Source organism: Lactuca virosa, chromosome 7 (genome assembly GCF_052849685.1).
Source record: "Lactuca virosa cultivar CGN04683 chromosome 7, Lactuca_virosa_CGN04683_v6, whole genome shotgun sequence".
NCBI classification, from domain to species: Eukaryota; Viridiplantae; Streptophyta; class Magnoliopsida; order Asterales; family Asteraceae; genus Lactuca; species Lactuca virosa.
This window is the reverse complement of record NC_136432.1, coordinates 53,208,344-53,236,147: the sequence shown is the minus strand read 5'-3', so window position 1 is coordinate 53,236,147 and position 27,804 is coordinate 53,208,344. Positions and strand designations below refer to the sequence as shown.

General features: G+C 39.2%; 1 protein-coding gene across 1 annotated transcript; it reads left to right on the top strand.

Moving 5' to 3' along the window:
* The first annotated feature begins 5,686 nt into the window (after window positions 1-5,686).
* On the top strand, window positions 5,687-7,552 carry LOC145125387 (uncharacterized). Its single transcript, XM_079060852.1, has 3 exons — window positions 5,687-5,993; window positions 6,537-6,602; window positions 6,962-7,552. The coding sequence occupies exons 1-3, from the start codon at window positions 5,820-5,822 to the stop codon at window positions 7,469-7,471; spliced, it is 750 nt and encodes a 249-aa protein (XP_078916978.1). The 5' UTR covers window positions 5,687-5,819; the 3' UTR covers window positions 7,472-7,552.
* The last annotated feature ends 20,252 nt before the right edge of the window (window positions 7,553-27,804 follow it).

The following is a 27,804-nucleotide window of genomic DNA, read 5'->3' as shown; positions in this document are numbered from 1 at the left end:
ATCTAAAGCCCATCTTTGCACCACCTCCATTAGATATTAAGCCCAAGATCCTTGTTTTCCTCCAAGTCCAACCGCTTTCCATAAGTCCCGAACATTCCCGCTCCACTAGACTCCAAAAACCTGCAATTATGCTCACAAAATTCGAAAGTACCCGAAAATGATCATAAAATAACAAAAAAGAAAATATGCATGGAAATTAACTAAATTATGAATGAAATATGCTAAAATAAACTATAAAAAGAAGTAAATAAAATGAAAGTATCAACAAACACAATCACAACCACAAACACCCATTTCTGATTCCGAACCGAAATTCATTCAAAAAACTCAACCCACTCGAACACCAAATAAAAGAAAAGAGAAGGCGGTGGCTAAAGGATGGGATCCCGAAGAAGCGTTCATATTGGCATAATCATATATCGATATTTCAGAATATGTGATGACAGGAAAAGACCAAAAACATTACTGTTTTTGGATGCTGGTTACAAAAATGTTCCACAAATAAACGAAGCTTCCCGACTATCGTTCAAAACACCAAATTTACTAAAAAGGGGGGGAGACAAGCAAGGAAGTCATGTTGTTTAATGATTTGTATAACAACATGAAACATCAATGAAAAAGCGGAGAAAGTGATGAAGTGATTTTGAAGAAAGCTCTAAAAATGTACCAAAAAGAAAAGAAGAAGGCTTTCAAGTTTATTAACTTTTTGAATCTCGTGAAAGATAACAAAAAATGGCAAGTGAGCAAAACATCCGAAGAGCATACGCCAGTGGTTCAAAACGCTTAAGAATATCTGAATCCGACCACACTACACCCAATGCTCGTGTTGGTTTCGACCTCAACGATGTTGTACCCGTTCAAGTTTCACCACCTTCCTGACCAATGGGAAATGACAAAGCAAAAATCAAACGAAAATGCAAAGCATCAGATTCAGATGACTTGAAAGAAATCGGAGAGGATATGAAGGGTATAAAAGAAAGAATTGACAAAATTTTGCAAATTGCTTCCGAAAGAGAGCTTTAGACACAAATTGATAGTGACATGAAGATACTAATGAAGGACACATCGAACATGACCGGGGAGGAGCTTGAAGCTGTTATGACGATGAAACCTGACGCCAAAAAACGTTATGCAAAGTAGGTTTAAAGTTGAAGGCGATTATGTGTTGTTTTTGTTGTTTTTTTTTTTTTTTTTTTTATAAGTTTGTAGGTTTAAGATTTCTATTTTTTTTCCTAAGTGTTTAGGATTTTTTTAATGTTATGATAATTAATGCAATGTAATGTTTTTATTTTTTTTATTTTCAAGTAATGAAATATTATGTTTTTTTTATTAAAAATGAAGTTTTTATTTAAATTCAATTATTAAAAAAAAATGTAGCAAAGAATCACACTTTTGTGATAAAAAATGACATGACGTTTATATGGCAGTGAATGGAGTGAAGTCGTTTGATGTGTTTTTTTTTTTTTTTTAATTTATAGATTTAAGATTTCTATTTTTTTTCCTAAATGTTTAGGATTTTTTTTAATATTATGATATGTTTTTTTCAGTTAGTGCAATGTAATGTTTTTATTTTTTTATTATCAAGTAAATTATTAAAAAAAATATAGCAAAGAATCATACTTTTGTGGTAAAAAAGGAAATGAGTACAGACAGTGAATGGAATGTGGTAAAAATGTCCCACCTCACAGCATCCCACCTCACAACACATGATTTCCACTTCACAACACATGATTAACTCTTATCTCTACCATTGATTACAAGTCATAGGCGACAAATTTGTAGAAAATCGCTCTGAGATCGTATTATAATTATCACAAAAGGACGAATTGCACTTTGACTATTTGATAGGGAGGATGTTAGTTATTTCACAAATGATTAATTTATGTATATAGCAAAATGATGATCATATTATGTGTAAAAAGGACGGCCTAAAGGATGGACATGTCGGATCATCTCCAATATCCTATTATAATTTTCAATTATGTGTCAAAATTCAAACAAATGGAATGTATAAAATGTTGAATCTAAGCTCAAAATTGAAGACAATTTAGTGTTGACTTCGAGTTAGCAACAAGAACACGAGTCTACTAATAGGACAGTCAAAGGATTCTCCATATTGGTTCTGATTTTGTACTTTGTTTTTATTAGTGAAATTATTTTACTCTTATTTTCAAGATTTTAATAGTTTTAGTCGGTCTAAAAATATAATAGTATATATATATATATATATATATATATATATATATATATATATATATATATATATATATATATATATATGGAAAAGTTCAATAGAGAACCATAATTATTGGTTTTTCAAGGAATCAAATCTTTTTTTCAATTTCTAGAACTTATTCTTTATCGAAAAAAAAATCTAAAAATATCTAAATTCATATATTAACAATGTGAATGTGAAAAATATTTTTCGGATTCACCGTGTGAATCCGGATTCACATTGTGAATTTTCAAAGATTCACATTGTGAATTTGATGTAAAAAAAATCGAATTTGATATCATTGGAAAAAGGATAAAAAGTTATGAATTTCTGTATTTTTAGTTTTTTTTTTTTGATAAAAAATAAGTTCTAAAAGTTGAAAAAAAGATTGGTTCCTTGGTTCCTTGGTTAATTATGGTTCTCTATTGAACCTCACCATATATATATATATATATATATATATATATATATATATATATATATATATATATAGTTCAATTGAGAAAAATAAAAAAATGTTGAGAATTGAGGAATCATTCTCAACCAATCATTTATATTGCTGCAAAATGTTTAGCCGTACCGGCACGGCGGAAGATGAGTAATATTTATATATGAATCCATCACCTCCCCTCCGCCGCAAACCACCACCACCGCCGCCGCCACCACCTCCGCCACTAGCCACCACCAACCACCGTCGCCATATTCATATATGAATAGATCTGTTCCGTCGGTCTGATATGCTGGAATGTTTTAGTGGTAGATTCGAAATGAGTGACTCAGATTCGTTCATTAATTCTCTCTCTCTCTCTCTCTCTCTCTCTCTCTCTCTCTCTCTCTCTCTCTCTCTATATATATATATATATATATATATATATATATATATATATATATATATATATATATGATGTGGATCCAGTAAAGGACTAAAAAAATGATGAAGACTACGAGAACAATTATACAAAGAAACTCATATCTAAACGTAGTTCAGTTAGCCTTTCATTTGTATTGTTTTTCCTGCAATCTGAAAGAGATTGTCTCGACATAGAGGAAGTTCGAACCATCATGTGTCATGAATCTGGTGGTGGCAATAAGTCGTATGGTGAATCATATAAACATCAAGAACATTCTTCATAAGTCTTAATGCATAAATACATGGATTATAAAGTATATGAAGGTGATGACAGAGGATTATAGCGGCTATTTACATCGGATCGTAAGGTAACATATGAATCTATAAAGTGTTTTGAATCAAGCATCATATTCTTATTTTTAATTAGATAACCATTAGGGAGTAAGTGTTTAAGCTTCAATGATGTAATGATATTTTATAATCCATTGATGATTAAACGAGGGGAATAAAACGTAAGCAAAGGTGGGGAAATGAGGTTGATGATTATTTCAAAGGTAAATACTAAGTGAAACTATGGGTGGACATGATGGGTGTAGTTGTGTGGGCTTAATCGAGGTTGATACATGTAATTGATATGTATGTAGAATCAAAGCAGCATGGTGGATAGGTCCGAACATAAAGCATAAATGGTAAAAGAGAGGCAAGAAGTGTCAAGTTTAGGATGTACAAGACTATAAATAAAATATGGTGTTAATCTTGGTGATTATTGGGTTTTATGCGACCAAAATTCAAAAGGAATGATGTATTCTTTATCTTTTGGATCTTAACAGATGGGAGTTTTGCAAAATGTTTCCATTATGTTTTTTTTTTAATTATGAATGGACGGCATTAAAAATTCATGCATGGAATATAATCCTTTGTCATCACCTTCATAAACTTTATAATATGTGTATTGAAAATTATATAATGTAATTGAGTCTTATGCAGAATGCTCTTGATGTTTCTACAATTCACAAGATACTTGTTGCCACCACCGAGTTCATGAAACATGATGGGTCGAACTTCCTCCATGGCGAGACATAGTCCTTTTTAGATTGCAGGAAAATGATACAAATGAAAAGTTTAATTGCACTACGTTTAGGATATGACTTTCTTTCAAGAAACATTTGATCAGAGCTTAAAACACATACATACAAGGATGTCAGCTCAACTCTAATTCCTTAAAAACGCCTAACTAGTAACTTTGACTAGAGCTTTATCACGAAAGGGTTAGGAAGGTATAGCACATACTTGTATATCTTGAGAGACCTAAGAGAAGATTCTATATGCATAAGGGAGGAGGGAGTCATTCCCTCCCAACCCACTGAACCCACTACCACATCACTTTTTCTCTTTTATTTTTCTTCATCTTTCCGAACCCACAACACACGGAAACCCTATCTTTTTGAACCCACTCAACCCACTCAATTAAAAAAAAATACAAAACAACTAAGATACATCGTTCCCTCCCAACCCACCGAACCCACTGTCACATCATTTTTTTCTCTTTTATTTTTCTTCATCTTTCCCAACCCACAACATACGGAAATCCTATCTTTCTCAACCCACTCAACCCACCCAATTAAAAAAAATACAAAACAACTAAGGTACAAGTTTTAAAACACATGGTACAAGAGAAAATGAGAGAAGGAAAGTAGAGAGAGATGATAAAGTGGGTTCGTGAAACCAATTAACCAACCCATTGAAGCGGGAGTGGTACCGTCGGTAACTCTATTGCTAATTAAGATTTTATCTTTGATTGTTTTGTATTTTTTTTTTAATTGAGTGGGTTGAGTGAGTTCAAAAAGATAGGGTTTCCGTGTGTTGTGGGTTGAGAAAGATGAAGAAAAATAAAAGAGAAAAAATGATGTGACAGTGGGTTGGGAGGAAATGACTCCCTCCTCCCTAAAGGATATCTTGGATAGCTGGGAAAATAGGCATTGCAAAGGTTGGCAGATCCAAGGTGTTCGACTACTTAAGATGTACAAATGCCTTAGCTTGCTATATCGACTTCCAGAATCAAGAATAAAGAGGGCAATTTGAATGTAGTGTTGGAATTTTCGAGGAGACAATTTGCACAAAAGTCACTAAATTTGGAATAACTATCACAAAAGTCAACTACATTTTATTTTATTTTATTTTTTATTTTTTAAAATTTGACATTCAGAATGTGATGTCACCAAAATATAGTGACACGTCATCTTACCATGTCAACGTCACATCATCAAATAGTAACACGTTAACATGTCATGTTAGCCGGCAACCGGGTAATCTTAAGATGACGGAGAAATTGTTAACATCGAACAAAATTGAAAAACAAGGATAAGAAAATGGAAAAAAATTAATGTTTTTTATGACATTACCATATATTTATAGCACAAGTTCTTAAACTTTGATTTAATAATCATTCCATAAAATCATATTTGATTGTAAATATGTTATTTTATGTGTAGTTTGCTCTCATAAAACACGAAAACATAGTTTTTGATTTAATTAATTGGTGATTATAATAATTGGTTGCATGGAAGGCAAAGAAGCCAAATGCGACTAGAAGAGCATTCCTTTATGGAATTCAACGGCCAGTAGTCTCCAGTGCACATCCATTTTGTTGGTCAAATTAATTATCCACCATTTGCAATCTCCTCCTATATCTCCTTCACAATTCTTTTCAGATCCAATATTACGAATTACACACACCAAAACCCACACACACACATGGCTTGCTTCATGCCTTTCACCAACAAGAATCTGGACATATTCATCTGCGTTTTGAGGCCAACAGTCGCCATAATTGATGACCTTGTGGACACATTGAAACAGTTTTCTTTTTTTACGGAAAGACTTGGCTGCATTCATTCTTCCATCTTCAACAGCATCCATGGCAACATGGTATATACCTTCCCTCCCCCCCCCCCCCCCCCCCCTCTCTCTCTCTCTCTATACATACACACGCACATACAAATTCATATAGGTTGAAAATCTCGATATTGTGAAGTTATATTTACTTTCAAATCCAAATTGATGAAGTAGTTTAACTGAGTTGAGCTCGAACTACGTGATAACAGTTTGGCTCATGAGTTAAGTCTTTAGGTTTTATCTTTGAATCTAATTAATGAGAATTGTATGTTTCGTTATTTTTCTCTATTTGAGAAGGGAAACAGCCATTAATCATTATTGATGTGATTTGAACTCGTAATAGTTGTCATCGTCCCGAGATGGAGAAGATACCTGATAATATATATATATATATATATATATATATATATATATATATATATATATATATATATATATATATATATATATATATATATATATATATATATATATATATCATGCATATACTTGTCCTTTCTTTAAGAAATATGTGGTTTTATGTATATTTTAATTTAAAGCAAATCCAGTATATTCATTGTTTTTTATGGTCTTCAGATCATATGGTATGGAGCATGGATCAAGAGATCTAATGAGAACAAGGAACTCCTACATGAAGCTCTTGTAAGTTGAATGATAATAAATACTTTCATTTCACTGTTTATTATATACAGCATCTTAATTTTAACCTGGAAGCTAATTTCATATATAGTATCTTACGTACTTTCATTTTTTTTATTATATCATTTTACATGTTTTGAAACTTTTATCAAACTATAGCAATGTTATTCAAATATAAATCAATTTTCAATCTTATAATTGGATAGATTTTCAAAATATAATATTTTGATAAAGGGAAAAACTGAAAGTATAATATTTATAATAGAATAAATTAAAAATACAAATAAGTTTTCAATGCTATAATTGAGTAGCCACATCTTATTAGATCATGACATGACTTGAATCATTTTTTCTTATTGCAGCTTTTGGCTTTGGCTAATCTACAAAGCATGGCTGTCTTACTCGACCATGACTTTATGGTCGCGTATGGTGGGGAGGCTAGGGACGGGTCCCCAGCTGCAAAGTTCTCAACGGGTGACATTGTATGTTTCAACACAACCCATCTTTTGTCGGACACAAAAATGAACAAAATGAACGAACAAGATTTTGTGTACACGTGTTTTTCTGTATTTCAATCTTATTTTCACAAGATGAATGGGACTGTGGCCGGGGTTTGCTTAAAGTATGAAAGCATATCAACAGTGATCAATTTCTACGTGTGGAAGAACTTGCAATCGTGTTATTCATTTGCACTAAATAATGATCATCGAGAAATACTACAAAATTGTTTTCATGATGCTACGGTGTTTATGAAGTACGATGTATTCAAGGTTGTGTATGTAAGTGCGGATGATGTATCAAGCTTTCAGTACTACCCTCCTCACAAGTTGTTAGAAAACCAAGCATTAGAGGTTGTGAAGGATTTTGAGTAATTTGAGTATGCAATGTATTAAGTTATGTACTTATGTTAACTTTTTTATGTAAATTATGGTATAGATGTGTTTTTATATGTATAGTGACATATCCAAATTTTCTAAAATGGGTATACACTATATACACTATCGTTACAAAAAGATTTTGGATGTGCAATTTATTAACTTCGTGCCCTAAAACTACTTAACTACAAAAAGTATAAAAACATATTATGTGCTTTTGTTTAAACATCCGTGCGAAGAAATCTAAATATTTACAAAAGTATATTTCATACTTTAGGAAAAAGCAACACACAATAGGGATCACAATTTCATCTGACCTAGTGGGGAACCCAGTTGATCCCCATTATGCTAAAACCTGGGATGGGGCTGGCCTCAACCCGCCCCACCCCCGCTTTGATGACTATATATATATATATATATATATATATATATATATATATATATATCCATTTATTGAATTTGAATTATGTAACATCCCAAAATTGAGACCCAAATTTTTTTTTTAGTATAATACTTGTAAAAACAGTTAGCGGAAAACAGCATTGATATCATTTCAAACATAAAGTCACAAATCACAAGTCTCAAAACCATATGATCAAATGGTATAATATCATAGTACAATCCCAGGTTTCTCAAATGCGGAATATCATGTGTGAATGTGTGATGCACTGCTACCCCGCCGGCTCCTTCCCCTTAGATAAAGAGGTACCTGAAACCCAAAACTAAAACCGTAAGCACAAAGCTTAGTGAGTTCCCCCATCATACCCATACCAAACAATGCATAATCTTCGGTATCTTTCAACCGGTAACTATCGGGCATAGCCAGGAGCTGGGCTCCTCCTCGGTATCTTTCAACCAGTAACCGTGAACTAACATCCCTTTCGGTATCTTTCAACCGGTAACTGGGAGCTACCCTCCCCTTCGGTATCTTTCAACCGGTACCCGGGGAATATTTCACCCCTACTACTGCTAACACATATTAAGCACAATAAACATATCAAGCACAATAATCATATCAAACACAATAATCATATCCCATATCAATACTAGATAATTAGCACAAATACAATCATCTATACAACACTCCTACTTGTGGGTCGGCATTGTGGCCGTAGACCCACTCCTACTAGGAGAAAACTCACCTCAAAGTCGTGTAGTGTCTGCATTGATCTTGGTATGAAAACCAACTCTCCTCGAATCCTCAATCCCTTGAATGAGCTGAGAATGAAGTAAAACTTCTGGATCTCCTTGCTTCTACTTGAACTTCCAAGCTTCCTTCTTCTTCTCCAACTTCAAACACACACAAAAAGCACCAAAAGGCTCAAGAACACTCAATAAGGGTTTAGGGTTTCAATCTAGGGTTTCTCTGAGTTGGGAGGGTGATGGAGGCTGGTTTGGGACGAGATAAAGTGTTTAAATAGGGTGCAAACCCTAAACATTAGGGTTTTGTCTAGACAACTCCTACTCGCCGAGTCGGTCTCCCGACTCGTCGAGTAGATCATTAAAACTCCCGCATAAGATTGAGTCTACTCGACGAGTTGAGCCTCCAACCCGTTGAGTCCCAGTGTAAATTAAAACATTACTTGAATTTAAATACGTACCAGGAACCGGGTGTTATAAATCTCCCCCACTTATTTTAGACTTCGTCCTCGAAGTCTGCTGCTAAGCCCTGAAAAAGCTCGGGATAGTGCTCCTTCATCTCGTCCTCCGGCTCCCAAGTCCATTCCGAGCCATTGCGGTGCTGCCATTGCACCTTCACCAATTAGACCCTCTTGTTCCTCAGATCCTTCGACTTCCTGTCGAGGATAGCTATTGGTCGCTCGATGTAATTCAGGCTGCCATCCACCTGAATGTCCTCAAAATGCACCATTGCCGAATCGTCCACCAGACACTTCCGTAACTGGGAGACGTGAAAAGTGCAATGAATCTGATTGAGTTCGGCTGGCAGGTCCAGTCTATACGCCACCTTGCCCACCCGGTCTGCAACCCTGAAAGGTCCAATGTACCTGGGGCCCAGCTTGCCCCGCTTCCTTAACCGAATGACGCCCTTCCAAGGCGACACCTTCAGGAGCACCATTTCCCCGACCTGGAACTCCAGGTCCGAACGACACCTGTCGGCATAACTCTTCTGCCGACTCTGAGCGGTCTGAAGCCTGCTCCGCACCTGCTGGATCCTCTCTGTAGTCTTGAGTACCACTTCGGTACTCCTCATGCCCTCTGACCAACCTCACCCCAGCATATCGGGGTCCTGCACTTCCTCTCGTACAACATCTCGAAGGGAGGACGGTCAATACTCGTATGATAGCTTTTATTATAGGAAAACTCAGCCAAAGGAAGGTAAGTATCCCAACTACCTCCGAAGTCTAAAACACACGCCCGCAGCATATTCTCCAGAGTCTGGATGGTCCGCTCACTCTGATCATCCGTCTGCGGGTGAAAAGCGGTGCTAAAATGCAGACGAGTACCCAGCTCGTCATGAAACTTCTTCCAGAACCTGGAAGTGAACCGCACATCCCTGTCGGAAATCACCGAAACTGGCACCCCATGTCGAGCCACTACCTCTCTGATATAGATGTCGGCCAACTTCTCGGTCGAAATGCTCTCTTGAATCGGAATGAAACGGGCGCTCTAGGTCAATCGATCCACAATGACCCAAATCGAATCCACTCCCCGCGCGGTCCTGGGAAGCTTTGTGATGAAATCCATTGTGATATCTTCCCATTTCCACAACGGAATATCCAACGGCTGGGTCTTGCCGTGAGGCCTCTGGTGTTCGGCCTTGAACTTTCTGCAGGTCAGGCATCTCTCAACGAACCAAACTACATACCTCCTCATGCAGGGCCACCAATAATCAAGACAAAGATCCCTGTACATCTTCGTCGCCCTTGGATGGATATAAAACTTGGATTTATGCGCCTCCTCCATCAATACCTGGCACACACCTCCATGATATGGGACCCACACTCTACGGTGTGGAGTCTACAATCCACGGCTGTCATAATCGAAGGAGGAAACCTGGCCCACAATACGCTCACTTTTACGATGTTCCTCCTTCATAGCCTCCTGCTGTGCCTCTCGAATCCGCTCCAACAACGGAGTCACCACAGTCATCCTCATGCAGATATCTCTGATCGGTGCTGCCTTGCGGCTAAGCGCATCGGCCACGAAATTGGCCTTCCCCGGGTGGTAGAGGATCTCACAATCGTAATCCTTCACCACATCAAGCCACCGACGCTGCCTCATATTCAGATTCGGCAGATCCATAAGGTACCTCAAACTCTTATGGTCCGTGTAAATAGTACAGCGGACCCCATAGAGGTAATGACGCCAAATCTTGAAGGCGAAAACAACTACCCCCAACTCCAAATCATGTGTCGGATAGTTCGCCTCATGAGGCTTCAGCTGCCTCGAAGCGTAGGCGATAACATGCCCCATCTGCATCAATACCGCGCCCAAACCCGAGATGGACGCATCGCAATACAAAACAAAATCCTCCACACCCTCTGGCAGGGCTAAGATTGGCGCCTCACACAACCGATGTCTCAACATCTCGAATGTGGCCTGCTGCTCAGGCCCCCAGCGAAAGACAACGTCTTTCCTTGTCAACCGGGTCAAGGGCACGGCTATCTTGGAGAAGTCTTGAATGAATCTCCGATAATAACCTGCCAATCCCAGGAAGCTCCGAATCTCAGATGGAGACCTCGGGACCTCCCACCTCATCACGGCCTCCACTTTGACCGGGTCGACCGAAATCCCGTTCTGGTTTACAAGGTGCCCAAGAAACTGCACCTCGCACAACCAGAACTCACACTTGGAGAACTTGGCATACAAGCTCTCCCTCTCAGGGTATCCAACACCTCCCGCAAGTACTCCTCATGCTGCTCCCGAGTCTTGGAATAGACCAAGATGTCATCTATGAAAACTATCACCGATCGATCTAACATCGGTCTGCACACACGGTTCATGAGATCCATGAACGCGGCTGGAGCATTAGTGAGCCCGAAAGGCATCACCACAAACTCATAGTGACCATATCGTGTCCGAAAGGCAGTCTTCTACACATCCTCCTCTCTGACCCTCATCTGGTGATATCCTGAACGCAAATCAATCTTAGAGAACCAATATGCTCCCTGGAGTTGGTCAAAGAGGTCATCAATCCTCGAGAGTGGGTAACGGTTCTTTACCGTTACCTTATTCAGCTCCCAGTAATCTATACACATCCGATGCGACCCGTCCTTCTTTTTCACAAACAGTATCGGGGCTCCCCAAGGCTGTCACACCCCCGAACCAGACGGCGGAAACGTCCTGGGGCTGGTGTGACTATCAATTGAATAATCATTACAATGAATATACATGAAACATAACACATTCATCACTAACATTACATAATACAACCAACATTGTTCACATCAAGTACATTGTTAAAATACATAAGTTCTAATTGTTCAAAGTACGATAAGTGATGTTACATAAACAAAACCAGACACACTTGCATATCTTCCAGCTTAACGATTACCTGAGAATACAAGTTATTTTGAAAACGGTCAACATATATAATGTTGGTGAGTTCATAAGTATATTTGAGTAAAAGTCTTTGTATCTTTTGTAAAAAACCCAGAAAATCCGATATTCTCTGTAAAATGTTTTGAAAATGATGTGAAAATCGAGTATAAATGCATGTGTGAATTTAATAGATAAAACTTGTAAGAGGGTAGTTTAGGTTCGTTGTATTTTGAATAAATGATAATTGTATATAAATAAATTCCCCAGAAAATCCGATATTTTCTGTTTTATAATAACGTCTAACTTCTTGTATCGTTAAATAAGTCGTTTGCATTAACACAATTAAAGAGTTTATCTTCAAATGGTTATCTTTTGGTATTGAATCCCTATATGAGCCGTTATAACCATGCATGATATGACTAGGTTGTCCGTCTTGGTATTTTTCCAAATGTCGGTCTTGCTAAGGATGTTGTCGCCCTAGACTGGCCTAGTCTAGCTATAGCGAACAGCTAAGGCGTGGGGGGTCACCCCGTATAGATCTATACACAAACTCCCGCTTTCCTAACAGGAAACTCTGATTATAGCTACAGGCTACGATAGTACACTCAGTGGTGCCAACCGACAAGTCTCACTAGATTCTTAACCTCTCTTTGTATTATGTTCAATGTTTACGTATTTGTGAGGTGTTTTTGGTATTCGAAAGGTACTTGAATATGTTTACGGATTTTAATGATTACATAAGGGTATCATTACGGTTTACTAACAAATGAAAATTTCCATTCCAAGCCCTATTAATATGAAATTTGGCCACAAAGGCCCAATCACATGTAAAAGGGTAATTTAGGCCCAATAGGCATGTAAATGGGCCACAAAAGCCCAATAAACATGTAATCCATAACTTAGGCCCAAATTAACATGTAAGTGGGCCACAAGACCCAATAAACATGTCATGGAAAATATTGGGCTCAATACACACTTAATTGGGCCCTTAGGGCCCAATGGCCAAGAAATGTGTATATTGGACCCAATAAATAGCTTTTGACGTAATTCGTTCGTTCTTTTGATTCGATTGTTTGTTTTAGTTCGAGGCTTAATAGATTGATGATAAAAGGCTTTCATTTTGTAAAAATGACATTTTTGGCTAATGATACTCAAATCTTTAATTAAGGCCCAAAGTTTAGTAAAAATGACACTTTAGTCCATAATTTATAAAAGTTTGCAATTTTGTCCCAAATGTTGGTAAATTTACAGTTTTGACCCAAAATGATACATTTTCAGCCCCTTTTTGGTGAAAGTTTACATTTTCGGCCCATTTTTTGAAAAATTTACATTTTTGGTCCAAATTGAGAATAAATGATATTTTCACCTCTAAATTTGGTTTATTTACATTTATGACTCAAAACTTTTCCAAAATAACATTTTTAAACCTTAAAACCTCATTTTTTCGCAAATTGGGCCCAAAGGCCGTGAGGCCTAAAAGTTTGGCCCAATAAGCTTAAATTTGCATTTTTGACTCTTGTAAAAGTATGTTTAGCATAAAAATACCTTTTTATACATGTAGGGCCTGTTTGGCCCTCTTTAAAACAGAATTTTCGCTTTTTACCCTTATCTTTTGTTTTCTTGACAATTTTGACCTTTAACAAGGTTTTTTGTTGAATTCTTTTGCATCTTAAACATGTGTTCTCCTTTGGCTTTGTAATATGATATATATATATATATATATATATATATATATATATATATATAGATATATATATATAGATATATGTATATATATAGTGTTATAGTTCTTAGATCTTTGCTACATAATGCTTAAAATTTCGAGAATCACTAAGATCTAACACATTTTTGTCAAATAAACTAAGAATTCACACTAAACATGCATATAACACATAGATCTACACATTTTACTTGTATTCTCCCCCAAAAATCATATGAAAACCGAAAACAAGGGGGGTATGAACTCATCTTTGCTTTGTTGTTCTCGATTTAAAGAAGAAATGGAGAGAGTTTTCAATCCTAGTAAGTTTCCTTGAGTTGATCTCGAGTTCTATGAGGTCCAAGAGTATGTATCACGAAATAATGTGGGTTAAGAAGAGATTTTTGGATGAATTCAAGAAGTTAACCCATAGATCTAAGTAAGAACTTACCAAGGTTGGTGATATTAGTGAAAGATCCTCTTGAAGCACTTGGAAATCTCGAAAATTTTGATGAAAGGAAGGAGATGTTCTTGAGTGTTTGAGAGAGTTTGAAGAGAAAATTGAAGATGGTGGTGTGGGTGTGTGGTCTCGGCCGAAAATAGAAGAAGAGGGAGGGAAAGAGAGTTGAGATGATAGGTGCATGGAAACATGAGAGTTCATAGATGTATGTTGTGTATATTGCATGGTTGACTAAAGGTTATTAGTGAGGTGTCACCTCACTAATCACCCTTGTATTATATTTATTTATTTATTTTTTACATGGGACGAGAGTGGGCTAAAGGGAGAAGAAATGGATTAACTTGGCCCACTTCAAATCTTGGTTCGAGATTTTTAAGGCCCATAGAGAAAGTTTTCGGCCCATTGGGCCTTTAGAGTAGTTCACGGCCCAAATTGTATAAAGGAATGGATTTATGGTCGTTTAGGGTTAATTTGATTAGTTATGGCCCAATTAGGCGCATTAGGGTTTAAATGAATCATTCTAGGCCCAAATGGTCCAAAATGTTTTAGATTTTTGAATTGGGTCCAATTAGGATCCAATTAGGGCTTCTAAGTCCAATAAAGTTGAATTGGGTGCTTATTGGTCCATTAGGCCCAATAAGGAACTCCTAGTCCAATATGAACTTAAACCATGGATCTTAGGGCTTCAGACTCTTTGATGAACATGAATGGTGAATTTAAATATGCATTGAGTGAGATTTACTTAGAATATAAGTTTTACAATAGTTGAATGGTTACACAGGAATAGAATTTCCTAGCTAAAATGCCAGTTGTGACATCATCCCCCCGTTAGAGGGAATTTCGTCCCGAAATTCTTTCGAAAACTAGGATTGTGGAGGAGTGAATAGGTGAGGGTATTTCTGATTCATCTGATCTTCACGTTCCCACGTGAATTCCGGTCCGCGTTTCGCGCTCCATCGAACCTTCACAATCGGGATGCGACTTTGCTTTGTACGCTTCACCTCTCTATCCATAATCTCGACTGGTTCTTCGATGAACAGGAGGTTCTCGTTTATCTCAATCTCTTCTAAAGGGACGACAAGGGTTTCGTCTGATAGACACTTTTTCAGATTTGAGACGTGGAACACTAGGTGTACGTTGCTGAGCTCGACGGGTAGCTGCAGCTTGTAAGCCACTGGACCAATTCGGGCAAGAATCTTGAACGGTCCAATGTACCGCGGGTTCAATTTTCCTCTTTTCCCAAATCGAATCATTCCCTTCCAAGGAGAGACTTTTAATAGTACGCGATCCCCGACTTGAAACTCTAGTGGCTTTCGTCGCTTATCAGCATAACTCTTTTGTCGGTCTCGCGATGCTTGAAGTCGAGCTTTGATTTGGACTATCTTCTCGGTTGTTTCACGAATGATTTCGGGTCCTGTAAGAGCACTGGCTAGCGATTTCCCTTTTGCTAGTTGAGTGTCACCCACCTCGGCCCAGCATAGGGGCGATCTACATTTACGACCATAGAGAGCCTCGAAGGGAGCAACCTTGATGCTCGTATGGTAACTGTTGTTATAAGAGAATTCGATCAGAGGAAAGTGGGCATCCCATGTTTTGCCGAAGTTAATCACGCAAGCTCGGAGCATATCCTCGAGTGTCTGGATGGTACGCTCACTCTGACCATCCGTCTGCGGGTGGTAGGCGGTGCTCATATCTAGCTGTGTTCTCATTGCCTTCTGAAGAGATTGCCAGAACCTTGAAGTAAATCTGCTATCTCGATCCGAGATAATAGATACTGGCACTCCATGGAGCTTCACGACCTCCTTGATGTAGATTCGGGTCAGCTTTTCCATCTTGTATGACTCTTTTATTGGCAGGAAATGAGCGGATTTTGTCAATCTATCGACGATTACCAATATAGCATCCAATCCGTCCGCTGTCTTTGGCAATTTGGTCACGAAGTCCATAGTAATCCTTTCCCATTTCCACTCGGGTATCGCTGGTTGTTGCAATAGTCCCGAGGGTTTTTGATATTCTACTTTCACCTTGGCGCAAGTAAGGCACTTGCCCACGAAAGTAGCTATCTATGCCTTCATATTAGGCCACCAATATTGCTGCTTGATATCCGAATACATTTTATCTGACCCCGGATGAATAGAATATCGCGTCTTGTGGGCTTCATGCATGACTATCTCTCTAAATCTCCCAATTTTGGGAACCCAGATTCTATTCATGAAGTAATGGGTTCCATCATTTTTAACTTCAAGCTCCTTCTCCATTCCTCGTAGCGATTCACTAGCGACATTCTCTGGCTTCAATGCGTCCAATTGAGCTTCCTTGATCTGCGAAGCCAGATGAGATTGGATGGTGATCGACAGAGTCTTCACACGACGATTTGCATTCTCCTTTCTGATGGACTCCCATCATAATTTCGTTCACCCCTTGCTCCATTGGTTCCCCAGCCCAATAACTCAATTATCCAATAATTGCAGTTCAGTCCCCTATATTCAATTAATCTCTTTTAGTCACCAAATTAATTCTTAACTAATCTATGACTAATATTAATTAAATAATATGATTATTCCTTTAATATATTATTCTCATAATATATTAATAAATCATAATATCTTCTCTCTTTTTGTAAATCACCCTATCAAGTTGCTACGGTGAAGGCAACCCAAAAGGACCATGCACAACCGGGTCAAGTACTTACCAAATATAGTTACGGACTTAGACACTAATCCAACAGTCTCCCGCTTGGATAAGTCTAGTAACTACAAATGCAAGCCTAATCTGATTAGCAATCGTAGCTCTCAAAGACGCTGTCAAACTCTGATCTTATCAGTAACCTGTCCTTTAGATAAGGGATCATATAATCCTCTGTTCTAGATATCATGTGGACAATTACATGGAACATAGTCATACTTATTATCCATCAGCTAGTTTCTCGATCTCAGATTCATTTGACATAGAACTTAATTGAACACATCAATTCAGTCCTGACCGGGCCCGACACATAAGTCAAATCAAATCATCGAGGGGCCCTGATATCGCTTTTACCCTTTTAGGATAAAAGGAACAGATAAACTTCGACTTATATGCATTTACTATCCACCAATCAAATCATACACAACAATGCGTTTTATAACATCAAGTTACTGATGCGTTTACGCATTATCAATGCACAACCAACTAGCAAACAGTAAACCATATATCTAGGTTTTAAGACCATATGATATTACCGTCTTGCAATCGCTCGTGATGAATTCCATGAAGCGATTCCAGCAAGCGTGGGTTTATTCCAATGCTCAAATTAAGTTCATAAGCACTCATGAACGTTGTAGCAAACTTTTGCTATGTCTAATACTCTTCAGACAATCTACACACCAATTCATGACAGTCTTCATTCATATCTACTTCCAACATATGAACGACTGTGGACCGTTCGAATAATTCGATTATTATCAAATAATTCAATTATTCAGGAAGTCAAAACATGCAAAATGAAACAATAGGTAAATGATTAACATAAGACAGTAACATTACTAATAAATAATACTCTTTTATTTAATCATCAAATGTTAATTACAATTTATCTATTACATATTTCTTAACTATCTAATCTAAACTAATATCGTCCTTCAGCCCGATGCTCCTAGCATGCTGTAAGTGCTTAACCCTGCTCAATCCCTTCGTAAGCGGATCTGCTGGGTTATCCTCTGACGATACCCTCTTCACTACGAGGAGTCCTTCTTCCACCTGATGTCAAATAAAGTGATATTTTCTATCGATATGTCGAGATCTGCCATGATCTCTCGGTTCCTTGGTCAAGGCAACCGCTCCTTCATTATCACAGAAAATTTCCATAGGCTCTTGTATGGCCGCTACAACTCCAAGGTCTCCAATGAAGTTCTTCAACCATATCGCCTCCTTTGACGCTTCGCTCGCCGCTATATACTCTGATTCACACGTTGAATCAGCTACGGTCTCCTGTTTGGAACTTTTCCAAGTCACTGCTCCTCCATTAAGGGTAAAGACCCAGCCCGACAGCGAACGGTAGTTGTCCCTGTCGGTCTGAAAACTGGCGTCACTATACCCTCGCACCTTTAAGTCATCACTCCCACCGAGGACTAGAAACCATTCCTTGGTCCTCCGAAGGTACTTAAGAATATTCTTGACTGCGGTCCAATGTGCTTTGCCAGGGTTCCCTTGATATCTACTGACCATGCTCAAAGCGAAGGCCACATCAGGGCGAGAACAAGTCATATCATACATGATCGAGCCAACTACAGAAGCGTAAGGTACTCGGCTCATCTCTGCTATCTCGACTTCAGTACTCGGACTTTGAGTCTTACTCAACTTGGCATTACATTGGATTGGTAACTCCCTTTTCTTTGAATTCTCCATACTAAAACGCCTTAGTACCTTGTCCAAGTAAGTATTCTGACTAAGTCCTATTAGTCTCTTACTTCTGTTTCTCACTATCCTTATTCCCAAAATATAGGAAGCTTCTCCGAGGTCCTTCATAACAAAGCACTTCCCGAGCCAGGACTTAACCTCCTGCAATGTCGGAATGTCGTTTCCTATGAGTAGTATGTCGTCGACATACAATATGAGGAAGCTTACTATACTCCCACTGGCTTTGACATATACACATGATTCGTCCTCGCTTCGCAGAAAACCAAACTCTTTGACCTTCTCATCAAAACAAAGATTCCATCTGCGAGACGCTTGCTTAAGTCCATAAATGGACTTCTCAAGCTTACACACTCTATTTGGATGCTTCGCATTGACAAAACCCTCTAGCTGAGCTATGTAAACATCCTCAGCCAACTTCCCATTAAGGAAAGCGGTTTTGACATCCATTTGCCATATTTCATAGTCATGAAATGCAGCAATGGCCAGCATCACCCTGATAGACTTTATCTTCGCAACTGGTGAGAAGGTTTCATCGTAGTCAACTCCGGGAGTTTGAGTGAAACCCTTCGCAACTAATCGCGCCTTATAAGTGTGCACATTTCCATCCACGTCAGTCTTCTTCTTGAAGATCCACTTGCACCCGACCGTATTACGACCTGGTAGATTGTCAACTAAATTCCAAACTTGGTTGTCATACATGGACTGAATCTCGCTGTCCATAGCCTCCTTCCATTTCACAGACTCCGGGCCTGCCATGGCTTCCTTATAGCTGTTAGGTTCGTCCAGATTCACTAGTGTACTATCACTAATGAACGTATCCCCTTCTGTAGTAATATGAAAACCATAAAACTGGGGTGGAACACTAATCCTTTCGGAACGTCTAAGAGGTAAGGACTTGTCAATCGGTTCAACCGGAGTTTCCTCCTCAGGTTGAGCGCCAGTGTTAGAGGTTCCTTCATCGCTCGACTCTTGAAGCTCTTCAAGATCAATTTATCTCCCACTGTCTCCTTGGCTTATGAGTTCTCGCTCTTGGAAAACCCCTCTTCTCGCAACGAAGACAACATTATCACTCGGTCTGTAGAAGAGATATCCAAAGGATTTCTGCGGGTAGCCGATGAAAATACATCGCTCACTTCGAGGTTCGAGCTTGTCGTGAGTCTCTCGTCTTACGAAAGCCTCGCAACCCCAAACCTTGACATGTGCTAACGAGGGAGCTTTCCCTGTCCACATCTCGTGAGGTGTTTTGGCAACCTTCTTCGTAGGGACTAAGTTAAGGATATGGGCGGCAGTCTCTAAGGCATACCCCCAAAATGAGATAGGTAGTGAAGCACGACTCATCATGGAACGAACCATGTCTAGCAAGGTTCGATTACGCCTCTCAGCTACACCATTCAACTGCGGTGTCCTATGTGGCGTCAATTGTGAAACTATTCCACATTCCTTGAGGTAGTCGTGGAATTCAAGACTTAGTTACTCTCCACCTCGATCAGATCGAAGCATCTTGATTTTCCTGCCCAACTGATTCTCCACTTCTTGCTTGAACTCTTTGAACTTTTCAAAGGTTTCTGACTTGTGCTTGATTAAGTAGATATACCCATATCTGTTATAATCGTCTGTGAAAGTTACATAGAAGCGGTTCGCATCCCTTATGGTGGATCTAAAGGGTCCACATACATCTGTATGTATGAGATCCAATAAACCCTCACCCCTCGCACAAGTGTCAGTGAAGGGTGACTTGGTCATCTTTCCAAGTAAACAAGACTTGCATACGTCATCATCCCTAAGGTCGAATGACTCCAACACTCCATTCTTTTGGAGTTGGGCTATCCGTTTCTTGTTGACATGTCCAAGACGATAATGCCACAAGCATGCTTTATCCATACTATTGGAAGAATCCACACACAACACATCATTTCCGAAGTTATCTACAACCATCACAGTTTCATATATTCCATTACAAGGCAATGCTTCAAAATATAAAACATTATTAAGATAAGCACAATAGAACCCTTTTCATTATCAAAAGAATATCTAAAACCTTGTCTATATAAACCATGAAATGAAATGATGTTTCTTGTCATATCTGGCGAATAGCAACAATTGTTTAAATCTAAATCTAATCCATTACTAAGCACTAAGGAATATACTCCAATCTTGGTGACAGGCGACGATCTTCTGTTTCCCATGATCAGATTCATCCTTCCATGCTCCACATCCCTATTTCTTCTTAGTCCCTACAAATCAGAACATATGTGAAAACCACATGTTGTATCAAGAACCCAAGAAGTAGCATGTGATAAACCATTAGATTTAATTGTGTAAATACCTCCGAAAGATGGCTTGATCTTCCCATCCTTGATGGCCTGCAGATATTCTGGGCAACTTCTCTTCCAATGCCCTATCTTGTGGCAGTGGTGGCACTCTGCCTCTTTAGGGTTAGAGTTGGGTTTAGCAGAACCAACTTTGGTTCCACTAGAAGAGGTACCATCTTGGGACTTTCCCTTGTGGTGGCTCTTTGAGGGATCCTTCCTCTTCTTACCCTTCCCTTGTCCTATTGCCAAGACAGGAGCAGCAGCGGGAGTTGGAGTTGATGCAACAGATTTATCCTTGAGGTTGCTCTCAGCAGTCCTCAACAAGCCCTGAAGCTTGCTCAAGGAGACCTCCTCCTTATTCATGTGGTAGGTCATGCGGAACTGGATATAGCAGGGAGGCAAGGAGTGAAGGATCATATCAATTGCCAGCTCTTCATCAAAGTTCACATTCAACTTTAGCAGGCGATCGACATATCTCTGCATCTTTTGCAGATGAGCGGTAAGGGACTCTCCATTACCCATTTTGGTAGTGATCATCGAGGTGATGATCTCGTACCTTTCTTGCCTAGCGCTCTGGTGGTACCGGTCCAGCAGATCTTGGTGCATCTCATAGGGGTACATGTCCTCATAGGACTTTTGGAGTTCTGCAGTCATAGTCGCTAGCATGATGCAACGGACTTTCGTGGCATCACGCTCGTGGGCCTCAAAGGTCGCGATCTCTTCAGCAGAGGCAGTGTTGATGTCAATCTCCTTCAGCTTCTCATCGAGAACATACTCTTTGTCCTCGTAGCGAGTGACCATGCGAATGTTGCGGATCCAATCATTGAAATTGGACCCATCAAAGATCACTCTCCCACACAAGTTCATGAGTGAGAATGAGCCAGAGGAGTTTGAACCAGAAGCGTTGTTGTTGACGTTCGATATCTGAAAAGGAAAAAGAACAAAGTTTGATTAGAAATGAATTCCTCAATTAAACACCCAAATGAGAAATTAGGGCTAGGAACCAACAACATTATTCACAAATTAGAAAAGGGATGCCGTAATCTAACAAGCAAATAATTTGAAGGTAAGTGAATGTCGATTCACTAATTCTCCACCATGAAAAACGAAAAAGAGATTAAGTTTTAAATGTATTGAAAAACTCCTAGATCCTTTGAGATTCATTGAACTTTTCAATGGCATGTTTATATCTCGATATGCCCCTCTAGTTTGTGACTGGGATGCCGAGGATCACAAAGCGGGTGTGAATAACCATGCAAATGTACATGGCGCCCTCATTGTTACAGTCACCTATTCGATGTGCTGGTTAACCACACACGCTCCATCGAACTATGATAAACAATGAGTCACTCTTTGCCACCTTTGCTTAGAACCCAATTAATATGTCGGTTAACCACACACACTCCATTAACGTCTTAGCAAGGGTACAAAGTGTAATTTCATGGAATTGCATCAAATTCACTTTTGCCTAAAGTAACTAAGATTGGGAATTTTGTAAAAACATTTAGTTACTTTATATAGATTCATTATACTTTTAAATGAGGAAAGTTTGCCCTATCCTACCCGTTCGGCTAACGACCCTCCACTAATCAAGGAAGCGGTGGGTGAGAATGGACACCCATTAAACGGCCATTTTATAGGCCATAACCTTATACCCCCCTTATAGATCGGCTTCGTGAATGAGGCCTACTAACGGTAAGACTAGCATTTAAGTTATACATATATATTAATCTTATAATACTATAAAGTATAAGGTTGAATTTTGAAACTTGTAAAATTCTAAGGTTTGAAATTTAAATAGTTCAAATTAAACTTTTAATCACAAAATTTAAATTTCAAAACTTGAGGACAAGTTTTTGAACTTTTCAAAACACAAAGGATCAAATAGCAAATAATATAAATTAACCAATTAATTTAATAATTATCTAAATTTGACCTAGTCAATATTACTTGCAAGATAATTCAACAATTAATTCAAATAATCAATTATTATCAAATAAGGAAATTAATATTTAAACAATTGGTAATTATCTTTTGTTTTGTTAAGGATATTGTCAAACATGTGATAAAATTCGGATTTTATTAAACCAAAACGATTTAGGTAAGAATCCTTAAGCAAAACAGCAAGAAATCCCGAAAATCACTCTGACAGTCGCTCCGACTCGCCGAGTCCCTTTATGGACTCGTCGAGTCCACAATGGGACTCGCCGAGTCTGTCAGTCAGGGGGCAGAAAAAACGATTTTTCAAAGCTTGAACAAATAAACAAGGCATCAATTCAATAGAAACCAATCAAGGCTCTGATACCACTGATGGGTTTGAGCCATAAGAACTTTCCTATGTGCACATGCAAACCCTAATGCTTGGATCTAGGTTTCTCTATTGAACATGTAATTTATCCAAGTCTTGCAAACCCTAGATCTAGTGTATACAATTCAAATAAGACATAAGAAACTCAGATCTAGATGATTACCTCTTTGTAGCTTTCTTGATTCTTCTTGTCTTGGAGCTTAGAGTCACAATTGTCACTCCTCTAATGGCTTACAAACACCAACTAGAAAGAGGATGATTTAGAGAGAGGAGAGAGGTATGAAATCGGCGCTAGGGTTCCAAGGAAGCAAGTGTAGCCGATTTCCACAACCCAAGGGGTCTATTTATACTGTGAGCTTCTAGGGTTTCAGCCAAAACCCTAATGGACAACTTAATCACCAAGCAGCCCATGGAACCTTCTGGATTAAGGCCATGGACGAAAATATGATGGACTCCCATCATAATTTCGTTCGCCCCTTGCTCCATTGGTTCCCCAGCCCAATAACTCAATTATCCAATAATTGCAGTTCAGTCCCCTATATTCAATTAATCTCTTTTAGTCACCAAATTAATTCTTAATTAATCTATGACTAATATTAATTAAATAATATGATTATTCCTTTAATATATTATTCTCATAATATATTAATAAATCATAATATCTTCTCTCTTTTCATAAATCACCCTGTCAAGTTGCTATGGTGAAGGCAACCCAAAAGGACCATGCACAACCGGGTCAAGTACTTACCAAATATAGTTACGGACTTAGACACTAATCCAACACTTTCTGCTCAGGGCATTGGCTACCACGTTAGCCTTGCCGGGATGATATTTGATCTCACATTCGTAATCGTTTAACAACTCAACCCATCTTTGCTGCCTCATGTTTAGCTCCTTTTGATTTAGAATGTGTTGGAGGCTCTGGTGGTATGTAAAGATGGTGCACTTGGTACCATATAGGTAGTGCCTCCAAATTTTTAAAGCGAAGACCACCGCCACCAGTTCTAGATCATGCGTGGTGTAATTTACTTCATGCGTTTTCAGTTGTCTGGATGCATAAGCAATTACTTTCTCTCGTTGCATGAGGACACAACCTAAACCCTGATTTGAAGCATCACAGTAAACTATGAAGTCTTTGGTTCCCTCCGGTAAGGATAGCACTGGAGCACTACAGAGGGCTTGCTTCAAGGTTTGGAAGGCATGCTCTTGCTTTTCGGTCCAATTGAAGGGTACGCCTTTTTGGGTTAACGTGGTGAAAGGTTTGGCTATCTTGGAAAAGTTCTGAATGAATCTTCGGTAGTAGCCTGCGAGACCTAAGAATTGACGAATTTCCGTTGGCGTTGCCGGAGCTGCCCAGCTTTCGATTGCTTTGATTTTGGAGGGGTCCACATGTATTCCTTTCTGACTGACTACATGGCCCAGGAAGTTTACACTACGGAGCCAGAACTCGCACTTGGAGAGTTTCGCATACAACTTTTCAGCCCGTAGGGTTTCTAAAATTTGTCGAAAGTTGTTGGCTATGATCTTCTTCATTTCGAGAATACACGAGAATATCGTCGATGAAAACGATGACGCATTTTTCAAGGAATGGGCGGCATATTCGATTCATGAGGTCCACAAATGCAGCGGGGGCATTTGTTAGACCGAAGGGCATTACGACAAATTCGTAGTGACCGTATCGAGTTCGGAAAGCAATCTTAGGAATGTCCTCATCTCGGACTTTGAGTTGATGATAACCGAATCTCAGATCTATTTTTGAAAAGTAACTATCTCCTTGAAGCTGGTTAAATAGATCATCAATTCATGGAAGTGGATACCGGTTTTTGATGGTGAGTTTGTTTAATTCCCTATAGTCGATGCATATCCTGAAGGATCCGTCTTTCTTTTTAACGAAAAGAACCGGAGCTCCCCACGGCGAGAAGCTGGGTCTGATGAATCCTTTCTCCAGGAGTTCGCCCAGTTGGCTTGATAATTCTTGCATTTCAGCAGGGGCCAACCTATAGGGTGATTTGGCTATTGTAGTGGCTCCAGACACTAGGTCGATTCGGAATTCGATTTGCCGCTCTGGGGGTATTCCCGTAAGATCTTCTGGAAACACGTACGGGAAGTCACACGCCACTGGGATGTTGCGAATGCTTGCTTCCTCTTTGGTTTTGTCCACCACGTGAGCAAGGAATGTGTAGTTCCTCTTTTGTAGACACTTTTGTGCCTTGATACATGAGATAAGGTGAAGATTTGTGTCGGGTTTATCTCTGTAGATTATTAGGGTTTCGTGGTTAGGAAGATGAAGGCGAATGGCCTTCTCGTGACACATAATATCGACATGATGGGGGCTTAACCAATCCATGCCGATGATCACATCAAAACTCCTAATATTTACAGGCATTAAGTCTATTTGGAAGGTGTGATTGTTTAGTGCTAACGTACATCCTATATAGATATCTTCTATTGTTTCTGATTTCCTATTAGCATTTCCACCGTAAAGGCTTCGTTGAGCTTCCGGGGTTGTTGATTTAGTAAGTGTTTGAATTTATTACTAACAAAACTTCGTTCCGCCCCACTATCAAATAGGATGCATGCATACGAGTTGTTAAGTAGGAACGTACCGGTGACTACGGCTGGGTCCTGCACTGCTTCACCCTGACCCATTGTCAGCATTCTCCCTGCTGCTCCTGCCTCTTGATTGTTCGCGTTGGGGCAGTTTCGCCTTAAATGCCCGGTCTTCCCACATCCGTAACAGGTATAGCTGGCTCCAGCATTGGTGTTGTTGTTATTGTTGTTGTTGTTCGTCATCTGGTTCTGTGGGAGCTGAGTCCTACAATACTTTGTTGTATGGCCCTTCCGGTTGCACCTTGTGCAACTCATCTCTCTACACTCTCCATGATGGTGGAAGTTGCATTTGTCACACTTGGGGAGATTTCCCGAGTACTGCTTGGAAGCATTCGGTGTGGATGAGGCTGGAGCATGTGATGTGGTGGTAGCTTGTGTTGCAGCATGAGCAGACACCGTTTGTTGCTTCTTAGATGATTCCGAGTTTTACCTTCCCTTTCTCTTGTTGTTTTTCCCTTTCTTGTTCTCTTCTTCCTTCTTAACCTCCGTTTCCACTGTTTTGGCACCCTTCTTGTTGCCATGATCATACAGTTTCTTGGCCAGTCTCTTGGCGCTATCAAACATCTCAGGGTTTGTCGCAATGACATTCCCTTGGATAGGTGCAGTCAATCCCCAGATAAACCTCTCAATATTTTTCCCTTCTGAGGTGATCATCCCGGGACACAGAAGAGATAACTCGCTAAACCGTGATATGTATGCGTCGATGTTGGAGTTTTGAATTGTGAGGTTCCACAATTCTTGTTCCATCTTCTGAATCTCACCTCTAGGACAGTACTCCGCTAACAACATCTCCTTCAGCTCTTCCCAAGGCATCGCGTTTGCCACCGAGAGTGTCATGGCCTCTACGTGACCATTCCACCAGGAGAGAGCTTGGTCAATGAACGTGCAGGCTGCGAACTTGACCTTACACTCATCCGGACATCCGCAGATCTCGAAGACGGATTCTACCTTCTCGATCCATCTCTTCAGGGCTATTACGCCTCCTGTCCCGTTAAAGGTCCGAGGTTTGGCGTTGGCGAAATCCTTGTAGGTGCATACTCGTGCGGCTCCGTGGTTCGTCCCTTGATTGGTGCTTCCGTCTCTCTGCCCGTTGCCTTCTCCGTTGTTTCCATTGCGAATCTGCGCAAGTGCTGCAGTGACCGCGACGGACACTGTTGCCTGGAATGCAACCGACTTTATCTCAGGTGGGGTCGGTGTTGCGTTGTTTCCACGGTTGGGTCTTTGAGGCATCTTTCTGTCATGGAACGGAAAGATGTTGAGTGCCTATGGTTTTTGCTAGTTTGTGATCCTATAGACTATGGGTATAACATGTACTTAAGTATTTTCACACGTTGACATAAAACAAGGAAGTAAAACACATAGCAGATAACAATGTCATGATAAAACATAAAGCATTTTCATTAATACTAATAGTTTTGATACATGAAAATTTGCCAGATGACATACAGTGCATAAGGAAAATAAAAATCCGGCAGCATAACTGTTGGGTTTTGAGCAAACTAACACTCCTAAGGTGTTCATGCAACCCTAGAAACCTTGGATCTATGTTTATCTAAAATACATGCAAAATAATTTTCCAAGGTTCATAACCTATCTAGCATACATGGGGTACTTTTAAACATAAAATATACTAGAAGAATTACATACCTTTGTTAGTGAGTTGATTCCTTGGGAGTTTGAGAGCCAAGCACCAATAATGTGAATGCCTCAAATGGAAATCACAAATCACCACAAACTTGGAAAACTTATGAGAGAGCACTCTAATACTCTAGAAATCGGACACACCTTATGCACACACACATAGTCATTTTCAAGCACCATAAGCCTCTTTATATAGTGTAGATGATTAGGGTTATGAACCATGCAAACCCTAATAACCCATGTCTTTTCCTATTCCAAGGATCCATGGGTTAAAAGCTCAATGGATCATCCATGGACTCCCATTTAAGCTTAGCCCATTTCCTAATGAGTGTTAGCACACACTATATAAGTACAATAGCCCATTATTTAATTAGTCACCTTATGATCACTAAATTAATT

What these genes read in the sequence shown, in the direction of transcription:
- LOC145125387 (XM_079060852.1), top strand. Translation starts at nt 5,820, where the DNA reads ATGGCTTGCTTCATGCCTTTCACCAACAAGAATCTGGACATATTCATC. An exon ending in ACAGCATCCATGGCAACATG is followed by an intron (nt 5,994 to 6,536) that starts GTATATACCTTC and finishes TATGGTCTTCAG; the next exon opens with ATCATATGGTATGGAGCATG. An exon ending in AACTCCTACATGAAGCTCTT is followed by an intron (nt 6,603 to 6,961) that starts GTAAGTTGAATG and finishes TTCTTATTGCAG; the next exon opens with CTTTTGGCTTTGGCTAATCT.